At 45.1% G+C, this 26,882-nt stretch overlaps 1 protein-coding gene across 2 annotated transcripts; it reads left to right on the forward strand.

Moving 5' to 3' along the window:
* Nucleotides 1–22,750: 22,750 nt before the first annotated feature.
* Nucleotides 22,751–26,429, forward strand: LOC133912676 (uncharacterized). Of its 2 annotated transcripts, XM_062355541.1 has the most exons (3): nucleotides 22,751–24,146; nucleotides 25,568–25,605; nucleotides 25,747–26,422. In XM_062355541.1, exon 1 carries the CDS (start codon nucleotides 22,827–22,829, stop codon nucleotides 24,069–24,071), a length of 1,245 nt encoding a protein of 414 aa, XP_062211525.1. In that variant the 5' UTR covers nucleotides 22,751–22,826; the 3' UTR covers nucleotides 24,072–24,146; nucleotides 25,568–25,605; nucleotides 25,747–26,422. The 2 variants fall into 2 exon arrangements, with proteins under 2 accessions (XP_062211525.1, XP_062211517.1); XM_062355533.1 differs by having other exon boundaries at nucleotides 22,751–25,605; nucleotides 25,747–26,429.
* Nucleotides 26,430–26,882: the final 453 nt, after the last annotated feature.

A 26,882-nucleotide genomic window follows, 5' to 3' on the forward strand; every position in this document is an offset into this window, starting at 1 on the left:
TCGTGCGGGAATTAGTTGGAGAGGCTTCGACGATCCTCCTTAGCGCTTCTCGCGGCTCAAGCTCGAGGGAGCTTGCCGGTGGCGCGTCGGATTTGGCCGGCGGCACGGTACAACGCTGCTCTGCTCTGTGGTGTGCTAGGCGACAGGGAGAGCAAGCGAGGGAGAGAGAGGAGAGGCACCACGAGAGAGCGTCCAGGGGGGGGGGGGGGGGTTAAGGCCGACGACGCTTCCACTCGAAAGCTCGGCTGGTGACTCGACGGCGTGCTGGGTTTGCCGGCCGCGAAAGTCAACAAAGCCGGCGCCGCCCTCTGGAAGCAGCGCGGCTGAGTGAGGAGGGAGGATGACGAGTGGGTCCCGCATGAACAGTAACCGCCAGGCAAAATATCTCCACCACTTTAGCCATCCATTTGAACACCTTCCCAAAGTCCAAAATTGGTAAAACGAATTTTGTTTGAAACTAAAATTCACAAGGAACCCATTTGAACTTGTTTGACCCAGAATGCTTGAGCCAATTGTGAATAAAAATTTCTCAAAAATGCTATCCTTTCCAACTTGTGATAATTTTTATGCCTTCTAAATATTTCCCAAAAATTTGGGAAAATTCATTTATATTCTTCTCTTGGCGTCTACTAATTTCTAAAATTATCACCAGCCCTAGGTTCCATAGAAGTATTAGGAGATGCTTCACAACGTATCAGTTAAACCCAGTTCAACTAAATTCAGTTTAATCCACACTGCAAGTCTATATGGCTCAAAACGAAAACAAATGATGCTAATGATGCTCATTAGCACTTAATTACATGTTTAGAAACTCTGGGCCGTGACAAACCTCCCCCCTAGAAAGAATCTCGTCCTGAGATTCGGTACGAGCCGGAGAGGGGACAATGAGCACGCTGTGATGACTTAGCAGGTTCTGAGCCGACATCATGATGCAAGAGATGGAATCCCACGCAGATTTTTATTCAATAATAGAGATGAACACATACATGCGAGAGATTCCAAATACGCTATATTACATTGGTATTACAAAATTCTCAAAGAACTCAGGATACTCGGAACGAAGCTGATCTTCCCGCTCCCAAGTCGCTTCGGACTCGGAGTGGTTACTCCACTGAATCTTCAAGAATTTGATTGAACTCCGCCGTGTCTTGCGCTCGGCTTCATCCGAGACTCGCATCGGCTTCTCACAATATGTCAAGTCCGGTTGCAATTCTTCGGGCGTAACATCAACGACATCGGTCGGGACTCGGAGACACTTCTTGAGTTGTGAGACACGAAACACATTATGTACCACGGAGAGGGACGACAGCAACTCTAATTGATATGCAACCTCTCCACGCCAAGCTAGAATCTGAAATGGCCCAACATACCGAGGCGCCAGTTTGCCTCGGACTTGGAATCGACGAACGCTTTTGAGAGGTGAGACCTTCAGGTACACATGATCCCCCACCTCAAATGTGAGCTCCCGGCGACGTCGATCTGCATAGCTCTTCTACCTAGACTGGGCCGTGAGAATACTCTTGCGGATATTCTGGACATGACCTTCTGCCTCCTTGACCAAATCCGGACATTCTGGACATGACGTTTGTGTGTGTGGCTACCCTATAAATAGAGAGGTATGTTGTATTGGGTAGGTAAGCGCAGAACAGGGTAGCACAATGCAGTAGAGAGATAGAGAAACTCGAGAGAGCTGTTTTGGGATTTCATGGAAATCCTTGTTGGATGCTTTGGAGAGGCATCTTGTAAACTCATCTATGCAATGAAAACCAAGTTTCATAAGTTGATGAGTTGCTGATTTAGAATTTTTTCTCTGTTCTATATTCTGCATGATTGATTTTGGGTTTCAATTAATTTCATGTTTCTACGAATATCTAGCATTTCATCTGAGAAAATTTTGAGTGGATTTGGTTTGATATCGAGTAGCTTTTTGTCAACTCGACTAGGTTTTGATCTACTCGATTTTGATTGATACAATCTTCTTCGACCAAGAATAACTTTTGATCCAGATATCCGATTTACTCTATACTTATGGGGTTAGTTTCGTATTTGAATCTAGTTTCTGCTGACCAAAATCGAGAGCAATCCAACTAGAAGATCTTTCTCTACATAGTTTTTACTAGAGCTTGTGCAATCTATTTCGAGTGGAATACCGAGTATAAATCGAATTTCAATTTGGGTGAGTTAATCTTTGAATATGGTTTCCACAATTATTCATTCCCCCCTCTGATAGGGTATTTTGCACATATTCGATCCTACATATTCTCTCACCAATGCTCATGATATTTGGACTAACCTTATTGAAATACATGAAGACATAAAGATATGCGCATTGAGAAATATTATGTGCTAGTCTCTGAGCTCAATAGCATTAAACAACTTGCACATAAAAGTGCTAATGATATGTACTCATATTTGAATATTCTAGTTAATGAAATCAATGGGCTAGGTTTGATGCCAATTAGAGATAATTAAGTGATGAGAAGAATACATCAAGCTCTTCTTCCAAAGTATAAGTTGATTGTGTCCATCATCTACGACAACAATAACATTAGCAAGATGACTCTGAGCCAAGTTCTCGGCAAGATCACCGCCAATGAGATGACCATGAACATGAAGGTTGAAGGTTCATCCTCATTTGGCGCTAAGAAACTTACCCTCACAAGCAAGCAAGCTCCTTGCCCACACATGAAAGATAAGATGAGAAGGCAATAGCAAGAGTCAAACTCAAGCGAAGATGATGGTGATGAAGATGAAGACAGTGATGAAGAAGATGAGCAAAGCACCTCAAGTGATGAAGAAATCAATCCCAAGATCGCCAAGCTCATCTCAATATTAGAGAAGGACTTCAAGAGGATCAATGCCAAGATTAATCATTTAATCTCCATGAAAGACCTGGTCAACATAATTGATCATATCAAAAAAGAGAAGAAGACCAAGAACAAGAGGGAGACAAGAAGAAGAAGCAAATCATTTGCAAGCATAGGAAGATGGGTGAGTAAAGATAAAGATTCAAGATCAAGTGATGAGAGCTTCACCATCCACTCCTCCAAGAGAAGCTCTTCCAAAAGGTCATCATCACGCTATTCGTCATCACACAAGTGCTTTATGGCCAAATGTATAGAAAGCGATATAAGTGATGATGAATCCGATGAGAATTCACCCTTTCAAGAAGAACTTCTTGAATTGATCAATGAGCAACAAAGAGCCTTAAAGAAAAAAGCTAAATAACTTAAGAAATTCAATGCCCTTAATGACATTCATCCTATTTTTGTTTCTAATTATAAATATTTAGTGAGAAAATTTGAAGTGCCAAATAAGGAGCATGAAGAGCTTAAGGCAAAACTTGAGGGCATTGAATCTCAACCTAAGGTCCCATTTGACGCAATCTACCTCTCTCTTGAATTTCAATCATAAGGTAGATGTTTTCACTTCTTGTGATGATTTGAATGATCTATTTAGCTCACCCCTTTAAAATGAGACATGTGTTGAGAATATTGTTGTAAAATCATATAATGATCTCATTACACAAGAGAATGATGAGCCCAAGTAAGAAGTACAGAAGCTCAAAAAGGACTTAACAAGATTAAAGGCCATGAATTATGTCCAATCTCATCAAGATAACTGTGACAACATGGTGAAAAAGCATGCAGAGAGGTCCACCGTGACATGCTTCTAGTGTCATCAAGAAGACCATAAGTCCTTCTAATGTAAGCAAGTAAAGAAGGAGACCAAAGAGAATAAGATAATGAACCTCTAAAAAAAGATATTCAACTTCTAGACCAAGCCCAACTACAACATCAAGACCAAGAGCAGCCACTACAAGCTCAAGAATAAGGACAATAGCAAAGTGGTTGCACACATGGTTAGGAGAAAGGACCGGAAGTGGAACCAACCCATTTGGGTGCCCGAGGAAGTCATCACCAATATGGAGGGGCCCTAATCAGTTTGGGTTCTAAATAAGACTTGAAGTCCATAGGTTGGCTAGGGGATTTGTTGACTTGGCGTACAATATGAAGTGAAGGTTCAAGCAAAGAAGACAAGTGTACAAGATTGGGCATATTGATAAAGATCTTGATCATCATATACGAAAATTTCCCATCCAAAGGTAAAAGATATAATGGTAGCTTGATTGTTGTTCATGCTTTTTATTTTGCATCTAGTACATTTGCCTTCTCTAGGATTGTATGTGCATATTTCTTTTTCTTGCAATACCTAATATAGGTTTTTCATATGATAGGTTGCTTGTGTTTATCTCTTACCCATGAGTAACCTACATGATTTATTAGTTGCAGGTTCTTCATATGGCATATTTCTTCAAGTGGTATACTTTATGTGTCATTAGTACAATCTATAGGATAAATTCCCCATTGTTATCCATAACAAGTGCATGTATTTCATAAGTATTTGACACTTGTATGCACACATTTAGATGGAGCATATTCTATGAGTTGTGATTTTGAGACTAACATGTGTTTCAAGTGGTATCTTTTTTAGTCTCATGGAGTAATCGACAAGTCCCTGAAGGTATGCAATGCTTATTCGTCAATCGGTATTATTATCAATTCAGTGGATCTTTTAAGACACCTCCATGCATAATATGGCTTAAATTTCCTATCTCTACAGATTGTCTAGTTGTGCATATGTTTCACTCTCATCATATGTATGCACACATATAGAGAGAGTTTATATCATACCATGTGAGTTTCATGAATTCTGATCCATATTGTTTCATTTCAAATGGTATCCACATTACCCTTTCAATTTTATTCCTACAATTGGTATCATTTATTATTGGATCATGATTCATAAAGCTCTCTCCTAAGTACTCAAACGTTTTCTCTTGAATTCAATGTGTTTGTAGCCTTTTTGAAATTGTTGACAAAGGAGAGAATTTTGACGACCAAAGCAAATTCAAGTTGCATGATGCAACATTGTTGACAAATGGAGAAGTATGATGCAAGAAGTGCGCATGGAAGGATTACAAGTGATATCAAAACAAGAAGTGTACAAAGCAAAGAGTTCTTGCATGGAACAATCAAGGGAGATGGTGGCGATGGAGAAAATGGAAGAATTGTCTCCATGACAGTCACAAAAAAAGAGGACAAAGTGAAGGTAAAAATAAAGTATGACAAATATGACATCTTTTCATATTCAATTGGTACCATTAGTTTCATTACAATTGGTACCATTAGTTGTTCTTACCATGCATCCAAAAAAAGTGGTAAGGCTTTGTGCACTTTATAATTGTTTTCATTCCTTTTCTTTTGTGCGCTTGTGCACTTTACAATTTTGTATCATTTATGTTTTGCCACTTGCTTCGGATGTGTTGTCATCAATCACCAAAAAGGGAGAGATTGTAGCGATTATGACCCTTCTAGGGTATGTATGTGATTTTGGTGATTAGTAATAACATAGTCAATAGGACTAACATGTTTGTCAAGTATATGGTCTAGTAGGTCTCATGGATACAATACATGAAAAAACCATCGAAATGTAACTTAAGAAAGTTTGAATTGGATGAGTTCAGAAAAGATTGTACTCACCGGATGGTCCCGTCCTCAGTAAAATGTACAAGCCAGAGTGTTTTCGGCTCAAAAAAGAAAATTGAAGAACACACCGGATGGTCCGGTATTGAAGTGATAAACACGCCCGAGCATTTTCTAGGAGATGTTTCTCAATGGAAGAAGGAGTTTGAACGCCGGATGGTCTGACGTTCAGAGGCTTGTACATGCCAGAGCAGTCTCAGATGAAGGTGAAAATGTTGTAGACCCCGGATGGTCCGACGATGAAGAGTAAGTTTCACTGGTGCATTTTTCAAGAGATGTTGCAACGGCTTGTCTGGTAGGATTGTACAAATTGGATGGTCTGGTGATCAGAAGATCTACATGCCAAACAAAGGCACAGGAAGAAGTGGCTCGGTCGGCTCAAGTCTACACGCCGGATAGTACAGTGATGAAGTTCAAAGTTACACCGGAACATCAGGTGTTCACAATAGTTTGAGTGGAGTTCCAACAGCTAGTTTTTGCTAGAGTACATGCCGGATGGTCCAATGTTTGTACTACTGTTGACATTAGATCATCATGTGTTCCCGTCTTTTTAACCGCTGGAGCAACGACTCGTTCGCGGGTTTGAGGCTATAAATACCCTCCCACTCGGCCATTGAGTGTGTTGGAATCCAGAGAAGCTCATAGATTTAAGACATCCAAGCCACCAAAGTGCTAAAAGTGATCATCCAAGATAATGAAGCACAAGATTACGGAGTGATTAGTGCTAATAGGCTTAGAAAGAGTTGTTACTAGGTGTTGCTGCCTAGAGAGGAGATCAATGAGTGATCCTACATTGTACCAAGTGGTACATGGACACCATGAGCCTTGGTAGCTCATGCTTGTTGACCCTCCAATTTGGTGTGGAGCGACAACAAGACATTTGTACGGAGACACGGAGACCCTTGTCTTGGTGGCTCAAGCTCCAAAGTGAAGACGGTGGCAAGTTACCGAAAAAGAGGCTTGTGGTGAGGCATTGCCTTGGTGGTTTGGTGGCTCAACCTATTCGAGGCCTAAGTGGCTCAACCTACTTAAAGCCTAGGTGCCTCAAGGGCTGTGACCAGATGCTATTCGGGAGCTATAGCCTAGGTGGCCACTCCAACGTGGATTAGGTGTAGCGTTTATGCTATCAATACCATATGATAAAAATCTCGTGTACCGAGTTTGTTGTTTCTACCATGTTTACGTTTCCACATTTACATTCTTGCAATCTACCTTTGCATGTTTACCTTCCTATAGTAGTTCACTAGGATGAACTATAGGTTGCAAACTTTTTTGAACGATAGGGTCGACACACTAGATGAACCTATAACATAATTAGAAAGAAATGGATATAGGTTCATCTTGTGAAGTTTTTTGAGCCGATTAATTTTTTGTGTCCTAATCATCCCCCTCTCAGGACCTCACCTATCCGTACAGACTCACTATCGACCACGACTGGTTATAGGGCAATGCTAGGACCTATATATAAGGCCAAGACACAAACCCCAGAGAAGAAAAAAAGAGGAGAGGGCATACGCAACTCGACGCAAGCAACAACAGGACCCTAGCAATCGGAAAGACTCGGCAACTTTAACCCTATATTAGTTTAGAGTTCCATTATAATAGGTCTAGCCACATCGCTTGTACTCGAGACAATCAATATACAATATCATCTACACATGACGTAGAGTATTACTCCGCATTGGAGGCCCGAATCTGTATACATCGTGTGTCTTGTTTCCTGCTTAATTTGTAATTTTGAAGGTACCCAGTTCAATTACGAATATATTATCAATGTTGGGGATGATCTCCCGTCTTCCCCCTTCGTAGGATAACTCAAAGTCTACCGGAGGCTACGCACTCGGGTGATTGCAGGGTTGTTTCAAGGAGTGAAGGCGAAGATCGCGAAGTACTTTCGGTCAAAGGCTGAAGGCGTGCCTGTGGTCCTGGCTTTCCGTGTCGGCGAAGGCGGGAGCGGGCCTTTAGTCGGAAACCAAAGGCTACACAGGCAATTTTGTTGACCGAAATGGGCGAAGGTAGCAGTGTGTCTTCAAACTGGGACCGAAGATTGACTCGTGGCACCAAAGGGGAGAAGCCTTCGGCGGAATCCCGGGGTTACTGAAGACCATGACTGGATGGCGAGGCCTGCTTTAACTGCCCGGAGCAGAGTTGTAATTATGTAAATATGCTTGATTATACCATAATGCCCCCGAATATTCCAAAAATGTAGCAGGTAAGGGGGTAGAAATAGTAAACCCCGTGTGGAGTGGTTGAGTACGGGCTATAAATAGGGTAATACTATATCCGAGAGAGGGATCGAGACAGTTTACCCCAAGCACGTGTCACCCCAAGAACCCTTCGACATTCTCCATAAGTGAAGGTTCACCTTGTTCAGGACATCAATTCCAACAATTGGCGTCATCCGTGGGGACTAGACGGACCGAAGCCATGCCACCCAAGAAGAAGACGAAGCCAACTGGTACATTGGAGGCATTACCAGAACCTTCGGCTGTGGCCGGGGCTTCAGTCGAAAGACCCCCTTCGGCGCTGCCAGGGTCAAGCAATTCTTCGGCCGGAGGAGCTTCGGGTGGGCACGAACAGTGCTATGGTGTTGAAGTAGCGCCACCAGGAAGCAATGAGAACAGACGCGGAGAGGCCATCCAGATAAATGTGGCACCGATGCGGGTCACGGAAACAAGCGATCACGCACGCTTTGAGCCTTCAGCACAAGAAGGAGAGAAGGTGCGAGATGAAGAGTGGGAAGACCTGGATGACTTCGCAGAGTATGACGACAAAGATGAAACATAGGAGAAAAGAACAAGTAGGCTAGAGGCCGAAGAGCTGGAAAGGTAGATTGCGCAGAAAAAGCGCACGTTGGACAGCCTAGCAGCAAGCCAAAAAGCTGCAGAATATCGCAGACATGCAGAGGAAGCTAGGAAGACATTGGAGAAAATGCAAGAGGAAATCTATATGCTGCATCGTGTGGAGGAAACAGCTCGCCATGTGGCACTGTCCGAAGACACGGCATGACCTCCGCAGGACCTTCGGCGGCGGTCATCCGCGGGAGACCCAGAATCCCCACTATCCATTGGTCTACAGAACCAACCATGGTCAACAGGCTTCAAGATGCCCAGAGTAGTAATGTTCGATGGAGAGTTAGATCCAAGGGAATTTGTAATGAGTTTCAAAGCAGCAGTCGAGTCCACCGGAGGAGACAGTGCAACACTAGCGAAGGCCTTCGTGTTAGTTGTAAAAGGGATAGCAAGATCTTGTTACTCTGTGTTGCCTCCGGGGTCCATATATTCATGGGAGCAATTGCGTAATGCCCTGTATAGCAACTTTCAAGGAAATAGAGTAGACAAGATCACCCTGAGTGACCTCTTCACACTGAAGCAATAGCCAAAGAAACATTTCAGAGCTATATGTGCCGCTTCGTGCACATACGTTGCCAAGCGAAGGGGCTGAGCGAAGACACAATCATCAATGCGACAATATAGGGCATCAGAGGGGGACTCTTAGCAAGAAAGCTTACAAGAAAAAGGTCAGGGAGTGTACAAGAGCTGCTCAATAACATGGAAGAATATGCGAGATCTGAGCTCGACCATCTTCGGAGGAAAAATGAAATGATAGCTTCAAAAATAGTAAAAATGGATACATCAGCCAGGGAGGCAGGCACTAGCCACCCTAGAGACAGATTGCGGCACGTGAGGAATGCCGAAGCATCTGACTATACAACAAGGCAAAAAGGGATCAATCAAATAGACTCCATCCCATTTGAAGTCGCTCAAGTGGCAGGTGAAGCTCAAAGTGGGGCTACTCGAGGAGGCCGAACTGGCAGAGGAAGGGGCCAAGGAAGCCGAGGTGGACGAGTTCCGCAAGACCCAACCACGTTTTACTGCGAGTTACATGGTGAATGTAACACCCTGATTATTAGATTTATCAAATTTTTAAAATTTTCCAAGAGTATTGAATAGCTTCACTAGGAGTATAGGTTTAAAACCTATTTTCTTAATCAATCAATCAATATAGGTTATTATTTCTTATGCATTACATGCTGAGTTTTGTTAGGATCCAGGTAAATGCATTAGAGTTCTTTTTCTTTTCTTTCTCTTTGGTGTTTTGAGTGAAAAAGATTTTGAAAAGTTTTTTACAAAACTCAGTAGTGAATAAGTTAAGGATCTTAATGGTTGGAATTCAAAGTCCTTGAATTCCTCTTCTATTCAATCCTTGATCATACCTGATCCTTCTCCAGGTCAATTCAAATCTTATCCAAATCCTTGTTTAAAGCCAATCTCTCCTCTTTCTCAAATTCTCCTAAAATTTAAATTCAAATTCCTTATCTAGTCCTATTCTTATTCAACCTCATCTTTTTTGTTTATCTTAAATTCACTCCAAGCTCAATTCAAATTCAAATCCTATTCAAATTTCTCTGCAAAAGTTTCTTTTCTAAACCCTATATATACCTAAAGTATCTTTGGGCTCAATCTTGCTCAAGTCCAAACCCTTAGCCAAGTTTTCTAGATGGTCTAACAAAGGATCCACGAAATCTGTAATTTTCGCGGAGTCCTGGACAGCCTCATCTTCACATGACGTTTTGGAGTTCAAAACGGACTCAAATGCAAATCTTGACAATACAAAAGTTGTAGGTCTCGTCGAGAGCTTCGATTTAAACCTATGGAAGTCCTCTTTTGGATAATGAAGCTGCGAGTTATGGCCCCCGAAATCAGTGCTACGCAGAAAAGTCCGAGTTGAAACAGTTTATCTTGTGGTGCATTTTTGGAAATCAAGATGACGTTTTCAGAAGTTCCAATGACTACCAAAGTTGCTTCACAAGAAGCGAAGGGTGTCAAAACCATAATCAGAACGTGGTGTTTCTGAACCAATGGCAGCAATTTCCAGCACCACAATATGCACCCGCACCTTCAGCCCAATTTGATCAAACTAGGCAAATGAACATTCGGGGCGACCTACCCCAGCTACCGCCAATACCTGCAATCGAGGCACCACCAGAAAGTAGCAAATCAGCTAATACCATAAACCATGGGTACAATGTGGTGCTGGCCATTTCAAGGGGGTCCAGCCAGCAAACAGAATCCAAGAGACAACAAAAAGAATACATGCGAAGGGTTAACCACGTCGAAGTAGGACCAACGTACGTCAATTCAAGATGGTCCAGCATTCCCATTACATTCTCGCAAGAGGATATAAGGGTATTAGATTATCCACACACAGATGCCTTCGTCATTACCACGAACATCTCGGGAAATGAAGTACATAGGATATTGATCGATGGAGGAAGTTTTGCGGACATTATCTTCGCTGATGCCTTCGACAAGATGGGGCTGCGAAGAAGTGACTTGAAACAAGCTGGGTCGCCGTTGCTAGGTTTGGGCGGAAACACAATCAACGCCCTGGGAAAATTAACAATCCCAGTGTTGTTTGGCGAACAGACGAATTTTCGCACAGAGGAAATTACCTTCAATGTGGTGGACATTAGCTACCCATACAATACGATAATTGGGAGGGGGTTCCTCAATAAATTCAGAGCAATACCGCACCACGCATATTTGTGCATGAAGATGCCTGGCCCAGAAGGAGTCATAAAGGTGTTGGGAGATCAGCGAGTTGCTAGGCGAATCGAAGTAGGAATAGCTCCAGGAAGAAGAAATGTCCACAACATCGCAGACCCTTCGACGGGTGCCGAAGCAGGCCACAAAAAAATGTGCAAAGGCTGCACCAGAAGGACCTACCAGAATAGTACTGCTAAATCATGAAAAAGAAGATAAAAAGATCACAATAGGGGCAGAGGCCCCAGCAGAGGATCAGCAACAACTTGTAATGTTCCTTCGCAAAAACGATGATGTCTTCGCGTGGTCCCCCAGAGACCTACAAGGAGTAAGTCGAAACATCATTCAGCACAAGCTAAATGTGGACCCCAAAGCGAAGCCAATGAAGAAGAAGCTTAGAAAAGCTTCGGGGGAAAGAGAAGAAGCAGCAAAGGCCGAAGTAGAAAAATTGCTCGATGCCGGAGTAATACGCGAAGTTATGCACTCGGAGTGGCTGGCCAACCCCGTATTAGTAAGGAAAAGCAATGGAAAGTGGAGAATGTGCATCGACTTCACAGATTTAAACAAAGCTTGCCCCAAAGATGACTTTCCACTGCCTAGAATTGACCAGCTCGTAGACTCCGCAGCCGGCTGCGAGATGCTAAGCTTCCTAGATGCTTATGCAGGGTACCATCAAATATGGATGGCAAAGGAAGACGAAGACAAAACGAGTTTTAGAACCTCTTTCAGAACATACTATTTCGTAAGAATGCCTTTCAGACTCCGAAATGCTGGAGCAACCTTTACAAGGTTGGTATAGGCTGTATTAAAGTCGCAGCTGGGACAAAATGTATTGGCCTATGTTGATGACATAGTAGTAAAAAGTATCAGGAGAAGCCAGCACATCAAAGACCTCTGGGAAACCTTCGATAATCTGCGAAGAGCAAGTTTAAAATTAAATCCGGAAAAATGCATCTTCGGAGTGCAATCCGGAAGACTCCTAGGGTTTCTGGTATCGAAAAGAGGCATCGAAGTGGATCCTTAGAAGATACAAGCAATTTTAGATATGAAACCGCCACATAACAGAAAATAAGCCCAACGCTTGACAAGAAGGCTAGCAGCATTGAACAGGTTCATTGCAAAGTCCGCTAAGCAAAGTCTACCACTCTTCAAGGTGTTAAAAAGTTCTGACCCTTTCAAATGGGGTGCCGAGCAGCAGGCTTCCTTCGATGAGTTAAAAATTTACTTGACGAAGCTTACAGCACTGACCAGCCCCGATCCAGGCGCAGATTTGCTGTTATACATAGCGGCATCCCCCTCAGTAGTCAGCGCTATTCTTGTACAGGAAAAACCCGAAGATAACAGGCTGCGCCAAGCACCGATGTATTATGTATCCGAAGTACTAGCAGGCCCAAAAAAGTCATACACAGAGTTGGAAAAGGTAGCGTATGCACTGGTAATGGCATCCCGCAAGCTCCGCCACTATTTCACTTCTCACAAGATTACAGTGCCAACTTTCCTACCCCTTCGCGACATGTTCGAAAACAAAGAATCCATCAGAAGAATAGCGAAGTGGGCAACAGAGATTGCTCCATTCATGATTGTCTTCGTGGCACGAACATCATTAAAATCGCAGGCGCGGGTAGATTTCATGGCGGAATGGACACCTTCATCTGAGGCCTTGGATGATGAAGCAGCAGAACCTATCTGGACCGCGTATTACGACGGAGCTTGGGGAGCTACAGGAGCAGGAGTCTCGGCAGTAATGTTTTCACCTTCGGGGACGAAGCTGCGATACGCCGCCAGGTTAGAGTTCCACTCCACAAACAATACGGCGGAATACGAAGCTGTACTCCTAGCACTTTGCAAAGCGAAGGCTTTGGGAGCCCGGAGAATACTTGTCAAAACAGACTCGAAGGTCGTAGCAAGTCAAATTGAAAAAACATTCCAGGCAAAGGAACCAGAGCTGATCAAGTACAGAGCAGCAATGCGAAGAATGGAAAAATACTTCGTCGGATTCACAGTCAAAAGTGTATCAAGGAATGATAACAACGAAGCAGATGAGCTAGCGAAAGCGGCTTCGCAGAACCTGCCCATGCCTCCAGACGTTTTCTATCAGAAGCTAACTGAACCGGCCCTCGATGACAGTTCCAATCAAACGCGCCTGGTCGCAACAATCGAGAGCGAAGACTGGCGTTTTCCGATAATGGCATGTCTGCGGGGTCAAAGAGATATCAAAAATCGGGTCGAAGAAAAGTGCATGGCTCAGAGGGTCAGAAATTATAAAGTTATAGACAAAAATCTGTACAAAGCAGGAGTCTGCGCACCATTCTTGCGATGCATATCTCAGAAAAAAGGCCAACAACTGTTAAGTGAAATTCACAGCGGGTTGTGCGGCTCACATATCGGAACGAGGGCTTTGGTAGGAAAAGCATACAGGTAGGGCTTCTATTGGCCAACGGCTGTAAGTGATGCGGACCAGCTGGTACGAAGTTGCCAACAGTGCCAATTCTGGGCGAAGGGATCAAACAGACCAACAACGAAGACACAACTCATTTCGCCGATCTGGCCATTGCGGCGATGGGGAATCGATATTGTCAAGCAGCTGCCACCAGCCCCAGGAAATTTGCGGTATGCGGTGGTGGCAGTAGAGTACTTTTCAAAATGGGTAGAAGCAATGCCACTTGTGAGCATAACATCAAGAAACATACAAAAATTCCTAGGGCAGAATATTGTGTGCCGCTTCGGGGTCCCAAGCGAAGTAACCGTGGACAATGGTACTCAGTTCGATAGCGCGGGATTTAGAGATTTCTGTAATGTTCTGGGCATAAAAGTAATGTTTGCATCAGTATACCACCCACAATCTAATGGCGCAGTTGAGAGAGCAAATGGCATCATCTTCGTAGGGGTCGCGAAGCGTCTTCAAGGATTGCCAAAAGGAAAGTGGGTCGAAGAATTGCCCAAGGTACTATGGTCATTAAGAACAACGGTTGCAAGACCAATAGGATACACGCCATTTCGCCTCCTATTCGGCGAAGAGGCCATGACTCCAGAGGAATGCAAAACGAAATCATTCAGGGTCGGGAATGAACTAGACCAATGCGAAGAACTATCATCGAAAGATGCCCTTGAAGAAGTAAGATTGCAAGCAGCAAAAAACCTGGCCACTTACCAAAAAGAGACAAGAAAATGGAGAGATAGGAATGTATCCGAAAAGACCTTCGCACCCGGACACTTGGTGTTGCGAAGATTTGGTACAACAGCATCGGTTGGCAAACTTCAGAGTAAATGGGATGCCCCTTCATAGTTAAAAGATCTCTGAGACCTGGTTCTTATCATCTAGCCAATATGGAAGGTGAAGAGCTTCCGCACACCTGGAACACAGACAACCTTCGCAAGTTCTACGCCTGACGATCGGCAACTAAAGTCCGAGACTCCAATGTAATTTTTAATTTCGTAGTAGTTCTTGTAATCACATTGTAAGGGTACTGCACTCTTTTCCTCACAGGGGGACCCCTTCACCAGGGGGTGAGGTTTTTAATGAGGCAGGAACCCATGTAAACAATGATAGTGCCACCCCCGCAAAAATGTTGCTTGTCTTGAGTAATAGTACTTTTCATCGAAGTGCGCCAGCCTAAATAGATTGGCGCACCAATTGACGACTAGAACGCGGTGCGAAGTGTAGGCAAGCAAGCATACACTTGCGACCTTCGCGGGATTGAAAAAACCGCTAGGGGGCTAGTGCCTGCCCCCGCACCGAAGGGAAAAACAAACCTTCGCGATAAAAAAATGAAGTGTCGCTAAGACAAAGAAAAGGCAACGAACTTCGCTAAAAGTCGGGGGCTAAGAGTGCCTGCCCCGCACCAAAGGGAAAAACAAACCTTCGCGATAAAAAAAATGAAGTGCCGCGGGGCCAAAGAAAAGGCAACGCACTTCGCTAAAAGTCAGGGGCTAAGAGTGCCTGCTCCTGCCGAAGGGAAAAACAAACCTTCGCGATAAAAAATTACAAAGTGCCGCAGAGCCAAAGAAAAGGCAACGCACTTCACTAAAAATCGGGGGCTAAGAGTGCCTACCTCCGCACCGAAGGGAAAAACAAACCGTCGGGACAAAAAAAAATGAAGTGTCCCTAAGGCAACTAAAAGGCAGCGCACTTCGTCAAGGGTAGGGGGCTAAGAGTGCCAGCCCAAATATCAACCGCCCCCCCCCCCCCCGAGTTGGAGTAAAATCAGGCCTTCAAGGCTAAAAGTCGGAGGCCAAGATTGCTTGCCCCCCCCCAGGCCGAAGTTACCTGCGAGTAAAAGTCGGGGGGAGGGGGGGACGGTGTTTTACAAAAATAACAATGATAATAATAAAAATATTAGCCCAGTACAATCGCACGAAACTGCGGCAAAAATCGGGGGATGGGCTTCGTCAAAAAAGTCTAACTCGAAGATCTAACAAAGGTTCAGAACGCATCGAATCGTAGAAAACGCTTCGGGCGCCATGCCGCTAAAAGTGTAACAAAAGAACAAATCATAACACAAACCCGATTTATTCTATATCAGAATCAACATCTGGATCAACAAAATCCTTATACAAACGACTGAAAGAAAATTGATAAGCAATGCCTTCGCTGGCATGAAAACGCGACGATGGGGCCGAATGGGCCCCAACTTGATTACAATAAGACGGCGACATCGGGGTATCGTCGTCACTACCACTTCGCCTGACTGCCTGCGAAGAGGGACCACGCCGATAGCAAATTTGCGGTCTGTGCGAAACCGGCTCCTCGTCCTGAGGTTCAATCTTTGGCTCAACGAGCACCGATGTGCCTTCAACGTCTCCTTTCGCTGCACGGCGCAGATTTCGTTCAGCTCGTCGACTAGCTAGCGTCGAAGGACTAACAGATTTCCAAAACGCTTTTGTCCTAGCATTCATATCGTCATACGATCTACACTTCGCATGCCAATACCACTCCAAATCGATATTAGCATGACATCGGTGAAATGATTCCCAGCAGGACCAGGACACATAAAAATTGTCCCTCATCATAGTCAAAGGCACAGCTTCTTCGGCTACCTGCACAGTGTCCGAAGGAAGGACCTGCGCAGGGAGCGCAAAAAGGTCAATAACACTTCGATATAAACATATAATATATTACACAGCCAATGTGTCACATCGTCAATTACAAAAACAAAAGCATAAACAATACGACCCTTCACGCCAATTTAGCCCACCTTCCCAGTATCTTCGGCTGCCGTAGTCGTCGGTTTCGACGAGGTGTCATCCCTCGCCTTGGCCTAACAAAAAATTAATAATAATAAATACATTACTATCACACATAACCCCTTTCATAATCTTTGACCAGACAAAACAAAAGTTAAGTTGCCATACCCTTTGTCGGTTCAATTCGGCCTCTCGAAGAGCGAGCGAGCGGCCGTGCTTGCACCAGTATTTGATGCCTTTGTAACGGACGAAGTTGACAGATCCGAAGGGTACTGGAAAGAAGGTCTTTGGAGAGTAGTATGATGGTCGCAACCCGTCATCTCGACAGATTGCACGAGACTTCGGGCGGCAACCATGGCGCAGAAGTCGCTGTAAAGTTGTGCAGCTGGAAGGAGGCTACTGCTGGTCTCATTGATCCAACTAATAAGTCCACCCAATCCTACGAGTTCGAGTGATGGGGGAGTCCTTCGAAGGTACGGCTGATTGCTTCGCACACAACGACCGCCTTTGGCTCAAGCTCCCCAATGACATTAAGAGCATCGTCATTGTAAGCCTTCGCTTTGCTTAGTTCAATCTGCAGCTGCTCAGCTTTCTCTTTCTCCAACGCGCAAAGTGCTTGCAGTTCGCAAACTTGCGCCTCGGAAGGCTGCAGATTCTGCCGAAGACAGCTCACTTTGTTGTCCGCAATCCCCTTCTCCGAGCAAAGGGTGTTAACCTCCATTTCAAGTTTCTCCAATCGTAACTCTGCATCCTTCGCATGCCACGACATCTCGCGTTTCTGGCCCTCTGCCTTTTCCGCCCGCTTTTGCAGCAAGTCAATCTGGGCCTGAGCGCTTCGGGCATGGGCTTCGGATTTTTCTGCTTGCTTACGTTGAGCTCGTGAGAGGAGCAAAACCTGAAATATCAAATGCAAGTCAGTAAAATACCAAGTTTTTTTTTCTTTCAATGTAAGAAAATATACTATATACCTTCGCTATAGCCACATCGGATGCATTGATCAACTCGCTTGAAGACTTCTGGGCAAGCAAAAATTTGAGCTCAGGAAGAACGAAGGTTCCAAACATCTTTTTTGCATCACCGACCTCCCCGATACTCGGTTCAAAAGCGGCGGGCCGCAAAGCCTCAGGCGCAATGGCCTTCGCGTCGAGCAGCCCGCCGAGACCCATCAAACCCTTCCCTCTGCGGCGGGGCGCACTTGGCGTTGAATCTTCGGTCTCAGAAGATGAGCTCGAGGGTGAGGAGGGCGATGAGTACACAACCACCTCCACGTCGTCGCCACCTTCGGCTGCGGGCTCCTCCTGAACGGTGGGCTCGGTAATTGCGCCCGTCTCTGTCAATTCCTCGTCGTCGCTCAGAACTAACGTCGGAAGATCGACGCGCCTGGACCTCCTGCGCGCCTTCAGAACTCTCCCGATGGGCCATGTCGCGCGAAGCAGCAGAGCCCTCTGGAGACGTTTCTGCGTGAAAAACCTCGGGCGCCGCTTTGCGTGGTTTTTTACGGAGGGCAACAACTTTTTCGGTACGGCCCATTTTCGGCGATCGTTCTGAGAGCTTCCTCTTCGTCGAAGGGCCAGTAGCGGGCTCTTCGCCCGCTTCCGCTGCTGGGGAGCCCCCCGCTTTACTTTGCAGCACAGCGGCAATCTTCGGCCGTTCAGCATACGACAGACCACGATACTCGAAGATTCTGTTCAGCCTGCAGGTAAGTCCCTGGTCGGCGCACAGTTGCGCTTCGCCAGGAGTAATCTTGCCAACTAACATTACAGCCTTCGCTTCCACTTCGGCGACTAACAAATCTGAAAAAAAAAATCACAACTGTCAGACAAGAAAATTTTAATTATTTAAGAATGCACGGACAAGAGGGCACCTGCGAAGCCGTCCACAGTAGGATGAGGCCGGCAAAGCCCCTCGGGCCCCTTCTCCCCGAAGGCCGGAATAGCCCAGCCATGGCTAAGAGGCCAGATCCCGGCAGCCAAGAACTCGTCCACCAAATCACGAGTACAAAGATGCTTCACACACCTGGCGAAGGCTTCAAGCGCGGTTTGCTGCAATGATTTCAACCGCACATCTGGTGCACGGTTTCCCTTCACTTCTTCACATTTGGATACAAGGTACTCTTCGGCCTCCACCTTGTGGTAAAACCACCATTGAGTCCAATCACTAGGCCACTTATTCTTGTATACAACCACGGGAGTAGACAAGCCAGCGCGATAGGCGAAGTTCAGACACCCGTAGTGGGCCTCGCTCTGCACTTCGCGGGCGAAGACCGGCTTTGGTTGGTGATGCAGTCGGTGCGCGACGGAGAAGGCCCTGGCGGACGCCTTAACCCCCTCCGATCGAGCGGCCTAGGAGAAAAGACTCATTCTAACTGTGGCGTTAGGTGTCAACTGATGCAAATAGACCTCGAAGAGTTTTAACACCTTGATCACCATCTCGTCACAAGGAAGCCGAAGGCCAGCCCGAAAATAATGCACAAACACGATAGCCTCATCGTCAGCGGGCTCCAGTATCTCTTGTTTGCCGGGAAGCCGGACCTTCGAGACATCGCTAATCAATCCTTCCCTGACAAGACCAGCTAGAACTTCGCCATCTACTTTGGACTGCCCAATCGAGTAAGCCTTCGGTCGGGAGGACCTGAGTTTTGGAGCCATCTAGTCCAAGAAAATCTTTCAACAGCGCGAAGGCAATCAGGGGCTTCGTCTAGGGCGTCTGGAAAACCGTAACTTACTTCGTACGAGAGCGACAACTTTTACCAAGGTCACGGTGAAATTTTTTGACAGCAGCCGGTATTTATAGGGGGAGACGGACGCGGTTACAACTTCTAGCATCAAAAATTGTACCGACACCGGAAACTGTGCTCGGATAACTACCATGAACATTAAATGCAGGCAGTTATAGAGATCGTTGCGGCGGCGCTAAAGAGCATAAAAATAATAATAATAAACAAAATTATTAACAGCATGCATTGGATCCAGCTAACTTCGACAGGCCGAAGGGGGATGGCGTTTAGATATCTTGAAGACTACAGGCTCGGCCTATCGAAAATAAACCTTGCCAGTAGGGGGCTACTGTTGGGGATCATCTCCCGCCACTCCCTCACTCGAAGCCAACTGTGAAGTTAGCTGGAGGTGCTATGTGATAGCTGTCATGCTGATTACAGGAGTTCGCCCATCAGTCGTGGAGATCACGGAGCGTAGTCGGTCGAAGGGTGCGGGCGTCTAAGCACCTTCTAGTCACCGAATCGGCGCATGCAAAGGATAACCGACTTCGATTGCCGGGCGAAGCCTCGGTTCGCGTCCCGCGTCCTTTGGAGCGAGCGAAGACAAGACCAGGTCTTCGCCAGGGGGCGTCGAAGGCAGCTCGTCATGTGGTCGGGCGAAGAGGGCTTCGACACCCTTCATGTGGACGGCCAGCTCGACAGTGGGCCCGACTACGGTTGTCCTGGGTACTGTTGTAATTATGGGATCACGCTTATTTGTATCATATTACCCCCGGATATTCCGGGAATATAGCAGGTTAGGGGGTAAGATATGTAAACAGGACCTATGATCGCCGGGTACGGGCTATAAATAGAGTCACAGTGTAACCGTGAAAGGTAATTGAAAACTGTTCCGCTTCCAGTACGTGTCACTCTAAGGGACCTTCGCTACTTCCACCTCCGAAGGCCCACCTTGTCTGGGACTTCGATCCCAACAGTACCACCTTCATGTTCTTTCTTCGGGTTAATGTCGATTCACACTTTCACCTTATGATCAGGTTTGCTACACCAATTAGAATTACTCATCTCCTATTGATCAGGCGACTGAGATTTCCATTTCAATCAACGGCCGCCGGTGAGGTTTTCTCGATTTCATGGGGGCGCCACCAGCCGAGGATGGCAGAGGAGCAACAGATGAGAAGCTGGGTTAGATGGAGGAGGCCGGCGGGAAGAGGGAACTGAGCTAAGGTAAGGTGCAGCGAAGAGTGAAGAAGACGAATAGTGCTGAGTCGGTGGAAGAATAAAGGGTGTGAACGGACATGAAACAGCTCATGACTGTAAGGAAACGTCAAATTTAGGCGTTTGACAAATCGAACGGCCCGTTGAATTATGGCCAAACTTGCTCTTTGGTGGCGCTTGGTCGTGCCTAAAGAAATGTGGCCTGGAAATTGGATTACTGAGAAGTAAAAGTGGTGGTAAAATACAGCGGTTGTGGTACAAATGTCAGGCAGGAATCACGTTTAATTAGACCGAATTAGTGAGAGATGATATAACTAGGTGATTACTGACCAACCGCTCAGAGCATCTCCGATCCTCCACTGTAATTAGACGCTATTCGCATTGGTGAGGGAATCAGTGGTGTCAAATCGTTCTCCAGTGCATTTGAGGGAGGTATCCTAGCTTTCGCTGCATTAGTAACTTGCCTCAGATTTAGTAAATAAACCTGAAGATTCAAACGAAAACAGAGGAATTTAGCGGGACTACGGACCCTATGATTTCTTTTCCAGTGTGCTATTTTCCCAAATTTCTAAGACATTCTTACGAAATGGATGATGCATATGGATTTTGAAGGAAATTTGACATGACGTCAAATGTCACAGAACTTCTATGTGTTTATTTTTAAGTTTTCCTATGATGTAAACAAATAGCTTACTTAACATTAATGGGTTGCAAGTTTAGTAGATATTTAGCTGGACTTGTGATTTTTTAACTCATAAATTTTTGCTAGGCAGAACTAGAAATGTCCTCAAATTATGGTGCTTCTGACCTGTGGGCCAAATTTCACAACTGTAGCCAACTGTTCCATTCATATTATACTTGTACTTTACCATTGGGACATGCGACTAGGCTCTTAGGTGATTTAGGCCCATAGTCCATAATATAGTGGCTCACATCTTTTCCACTCAAGATAAAACCTAGCATCGTACCCTAGTCCAATCCCCAACCTTCTATTTTTTCTCCCCCCACACCGTCGACTCCCAATGTGCCATTGCCCGCTGCTCATAGGAGTCAGCACCGACATCGATGAGCTTGAACCCTCACTCTCCTTCCTCATACTTGTTAGCTTTGTTTCAGCTAAATGCGCAACCGTGAGCCATTGTCTCACTAACCCATCTCTGACGAGCAGTTGATTCATCACCCAAGCCTTAACCCTAGTCCTGTCCATCGTTGGTCCTCAACCACCATGGCTCACTGTCCCCAAACAGTTGGTTTGTCTTCTCAATGTTTCCTTTAATGCCCTATTTTTTTTCTGTGGATTATCACAATCTGGATTTTGAGGAGAAGTTTATTCCCATTAGATTATGGATTGTGTGATTTCGCAGTATAACTTGGCTCGTAGATTGTGAGAATCAGCTTTTAAAGAGTGATAGTTGATTTTGCTTTTAATTTTATAGCTAAAATCCATAATTAGAATAAAAAATAAACCAGGCCTAAGGACAATGGACAGAGCTAGGGTGATAAATCAACCACCATGGCTCACCGCCCCCAAACGGCTAGCCTGTCTTCCTGATCTTTTCTCTAATGCCCTGTTTGTTTTTGAAGTGATTGTCAAAATCTGGATTCCAAGGAGAAGCTCATTTTCACTATATTGTGGATTGTGTGATTTTACAGTATAACTTAGTTTCTAAATTATGATAATTAATTTTTAGAATGTGATTATTTACTTTTAATTTTAAGACTAAAATCTATAATTAAAATAAAAAACAAACTAAACGGAGCATGGTGAACCCTATGGCCTAATCGGAACCCCAGAACCTTAACTCCGACTCCTAGAGTAGTTTCACCGTTATCGAGAAGGAGGGGTTAGAATCTCGAAGCATCCTGTGCTCCAAAAAACAGGTGTTAGCAGTCGGGTGAGATATAGAAGTCCTGTTCTCATTCTCATGCTCAATCTGAGCCTTTTTTAATGATATTATTTTACTAAAAAAATTAAAAATAATAGACAAAATTTGATATTTGCATACAAAATTACCTGTCAACATGTAAAGTGCCACCTAAGGATCTATTGGCACTTCGCATATCGATATCCTATGTGATGGTGGATCTAGGGGCTTGTCGATACTCCACATGTTAACAGGCTTTATATCCCGTAGATAATATTCAAAGAAAAAATTATAACTTTTTTATTTAATTTTGATTCGAGATAATATTTCTATGAAAATTGTATGTATTGATGAGATCTAATACTTTGTAGTGAAATACTTTTATATTTGAATCTGTTTAGATATCTAAAATGTGGCTAGAAGTTTCATATCTAGTTTTTCAGATCTAAAATTTATAATCACTTTTTAGCATCTAAACAAATTAAAATAAAAAATATTCAACTTAAGGTATAGATCTCATCGAGATGCATAATTTTTATATAAAGACATGTTCATCTAAGATCATATAAAAAAATTATGATTTTTTCTCTGAAAATTGTCAGTGGCCCGTAGGATATTAGCAAGGGGAGTGCCTACAAGTTACCGGTGTTACAATTTTGTGAATTTAAGTATTTATTTTGCAATTTTTAAATAAAATAATATTATTTGAGAAAAACTCTGCTCCATCCCCCAATTCCTCCGCCGCCGCCGCATGATGTCGTCGCCGCCGCCGCCGCCGCCGCCGCAGCAGCAGCCAGATGCGCCGCTACCGCTGCCGCCCCTCCCAGTCGACATCCAGGTGGAGATCCTGTCCGGCGTTGGCGACGCCATATCCGTCGTCCGCTGCGCAGCCACATGCAAAGCCTGGCGCCGCCTCATTCAGGAGACGTCCTTCCTCTCTCACCTCCACCGCCGCCGCGGCGCTGGGATCTTCGACCACTCCTCCCTCCTCGGGTTCTTCTTCCGCGACATCTCCCAGAGGCTCCCCCGCCGCCGCCTCTACCGCCGCCGGCCCACGCGCTTCCTGCTCCTCGTGCCCTCGCAGTCTCGGCCGTCGTTACCCGTGGTCCTCCCGCTGTCCCGGTTTTTGACGACCTCGGGCGACCTCGAAGGCTTCGCCCCCGTGGCATCCGGCACCAGCGGCCTCGTCGCCCTCTGCCGCTTCCAGGGCGCCTCGCGCGACCCGGCCGCGATCTGCGTCTGCAACCCCCTGGCCGGGACGTCCACCTTCCTCCCGCCCCTGCCGCTCTTCGTCCCCGAGAAGATCCTCTTCCTCGAGACCAGTGGCTCCTCGTTCCGCTTGCTCGCCGTGATGGACGACCAGCAAGGTGGGCTTCTCCTGCGCGTCTTCTCCTCCCAAACCGGGGACTGGGACGCGCCGGTGACCGCGGATCTTCCTGACAACATGATGGTGCTCGTCTGCTCTCCTGCCGCCGTTCACTGCGGCGCTGTCTATTGGATATGCGGCACCCCTGCCTTGCCGCACGCCGTGCACGCTGTGGCCGTGCGCCTCGCTCAGGCCGGGGCGTCAGTCTCCCGAATCGACCTGCCGCCACGCGCTGGCGTGCACCGCCTGACGGTCGCTTCGAGGGCGGTGCGCTTGGCCAATTCAGCGCAGGGTACCCTCTCCTTGGTCCTTTTGGATGAACTGGTGCTCTCCGTCTGGAATCTGGAAGACAGCAGTGCTGATCGGAAGCGGTGGTCGTGTTGCAAGGCGGTATATCTGATGCCAATGCTGCCACCCATCGTCTTCTCTTGCAACAAGGTGGAACTCTCAATTCAAGGGTTATGCGAGAAGAGCGGCTCCTTGTTCTTGCGTGTGATGGGTGTGGGCCTCTTTGTTCTCAACCTCGAGACGAAGAAGCTTGTGAAGGTTTGCAAGGACCATTTTGTCAAGCACCTATGTCCATATGTGACGGATTTTGCTTCTTGTCTAGCAGCCATGAAAAGGTTTTGATTGTTGGATCGAGATGGAGGTTTCATTCCACATGGCTTACTTCAAGTCCTCATCGGAAAGGAATTTGTTTACCAGGTTCACTCTCAACTGAAGGATGTGTCGCAATGTGATAGCATCTGCATGGTTTTTCCCTTTTCATTTTCATACTGTGTATGCTTTAAACTGTTTATTGAGTTGGTCTCAGCAAATCACATTTAGCTATTGTTCAGTACCTGCGGGCTACTTAGAAAACATTAGTGTATTGCGCTGGGTTTCTGTGTTTACTTACGTAGAATGAGGTCCCTTATTGCTAAACTGAAATTGGGATCGAATTACATTTCTTATGCCCATTTGGGTTCTGTTATGACAAATTCAAAGTAGGGATAAACTGCAATTCTTTTTTGAGTAAATTTCAAAAAGTCTACAACTATTTTAACATATGTTGTAGAAAGAAAGTTGTTGTTAGACATATGTTGCAAAAAGAAAGTTGTAGTTTTCTGTAACACGGGTCAAAATAGTTGTAGGTTTTTTAAATGGATACCAATGTTGTAGTTTTCTGTAACATATGTTAAAATAGTTGTAGATTTTTGAAATTTACTAATTCTTTTCTCATACCGCTTACCAGTAGTGAAATTCATTGTCATGATAGAAATTGAGACTTGATTTGATTTTCTTTTGTGGTCTGTCACATACTCAATCTGAACTTTAGATTATGCATTTACCAGTATAAAAAATGTTCATTCAAATGAAAATGCCACATACTAGAATTGCTACTGTTGCATGGGACATGTATATAGACAAGCTGGAAATTTTATCACATCTATCGCTAGTTCGAGATTTAGAGTTCTGATGCAACCTACCATACACAATTCCTCAAGCTTCCACAGCCACCCTGATCAAAATTGCTTTTTTCTCCATATCCTTTGCACCAAGAGGCCAGACCACAAGCCTATATGCCAGAATAACATCCAGCCCACCGGCACACTGCCCATACAACACACTACTCCCCTTCACCGCAGTTGCAGATTTCCAGTTAACTTGAACTACCCTTGCCCTCCTTTCACAGCTGCAGATTTTTAGGTAATATTCCCCTTGGATTTCTTCTGCAACTTTTGTTCCTGCCGTTGCTTGTGCCCTACATAATGCTGGAGCAGGTTGATGTTATTTTCTAATTTACATTTCTCATTCGGCCTTAACAAACGGAGCCAGTTTCCTGCTCAATCGTACCATTTATTTGCCTTTATATGGTTTGGACAACGTTTTTGCCTTGGTGAAATCAAAGCTGTTTGCAAGTACTGTTGAACATGACATACAATGCAACACCCACGTCTAAAATCCGCTTTTAGCCTAGCCTGTTGTGGAGCGGGCTCACCTAACCTTACATTTTTTTGTCCTCGCTTTGTGTAAAAAGATTAATCTAGAGGTGCTATTTTTGGATTGATTAGGCTTATAAGTTATGCACAACCTACCTAGACTACTAATGTGGTACTAATCTCACCACGGCAGAACACTTTCAGGTACACAGACCGAAATCAAAACACACTGATAGGCCAAGGTATTGCATATAGTTCTCTATGTTATAAAGTGATTATTGTGTTCATTTTGCAATTTTCACTATTGCGTACCTCTCGACAAGTTTGAGATGCAACAATACACTGACCTGGCATATCACCTTCTATTTTGGGGTTATCGATAGATGATTCCAATATGCTGCAGGTTGTGCTGCTTTGGTATGTTTCGGCTTGCATTTGATACGTAATACATTATAGTTGTGGGCTTGTGGCCCTTGTACTATGTCAGACGAAAGGCAATATCTGTAATACTTGCGACCGCACAAAGCGATCGAGCAATCGGGCATTATGCTTTCGGTAGACTGTTGCCCAAATCAGGTGCGTGATAACCCTGCAATTTTCCAAGCTGCAAGAAAATAAAAACTAAACTTCGGCTTATATATAGCCCTGCGTTGCAATGAGTTACAATCGTTGGCAACGATGGTGCTCGATCGATCTGTTTGAAGAATGGTCCTGTGACCGAGAAAGTGGACTACGCAGATCAGGACGCTGATGAGAATGCCTATGATGTTCATTTGAAAAACTTCTCATTTCATTCGGTTTCGTTGATATATTTGCATGAGTTGTGTGTACTGGTAGTGGTGACATTATGGTACAGCCTTTGATTTGATTTGATATGACATGCAGTCTCCTTGTTTTGTTGCTGCATTAAGTGGACCTTGGATATACTCAGAAGGTAAGCCGGTAAAGTTACTAGCTCTGGTGCTCCGAGATGCGGCCCAAGTAGCGGTGGTAGAGGCACTGCAACAGAAAGTCATCCGCACTGGGTCATTAGTATTGGTAGGTCAAAATCAGTATTAATGAAGTATTAATGTCGGTTCGTAATATTTCTCGATTATTGATTGAACAGGGTTGAACTGACACTGTACTTAATATCAGTGTCGGATCAAATTATAAACCGGCATTGGTATTATAATTTGAATCGGCACTGATACTGAATGCGGACTTGAAATTTTGATGCATTGTGATTTTAGATGGTGTGCTCAGGTCTAGCTCAATTCTCTCTCCCTTATCTCTTGTCACATGCCCGTAGCTTCGCATTCCATCACCAGCCTCTCTCTCTCACCGGCCTCTCTCTCTCATCGGCCTTCTCCCACCGGCACGCACATGCAACTAAGTTCTCGTGCAGACCCATCAGTGGATCTATGGGATCGTGCCAGTGAGTAGCCGACGCGCATGCAGGAGGTGACGGTAGCGTCGTGAAGGTGCCGGAGACAAAAGGATCCACGCATGACCCAAGCCCTAGGAGACTAACACACCG

The sequence above is a fragment of the Phragmites australis genome, chromosome 1, assembly GCF_958298935.1.
Source record: "Phragmites australis chromosome 1, lpPhrAust1.1, whole genome shotgun sequence".
NCBI classification, from domain to species: Eukaryota; Viridiplantae; Streptophyta; class Magnoliopsida; order Poales; family Poaceae; genus Phragmites; species Phragmites australis.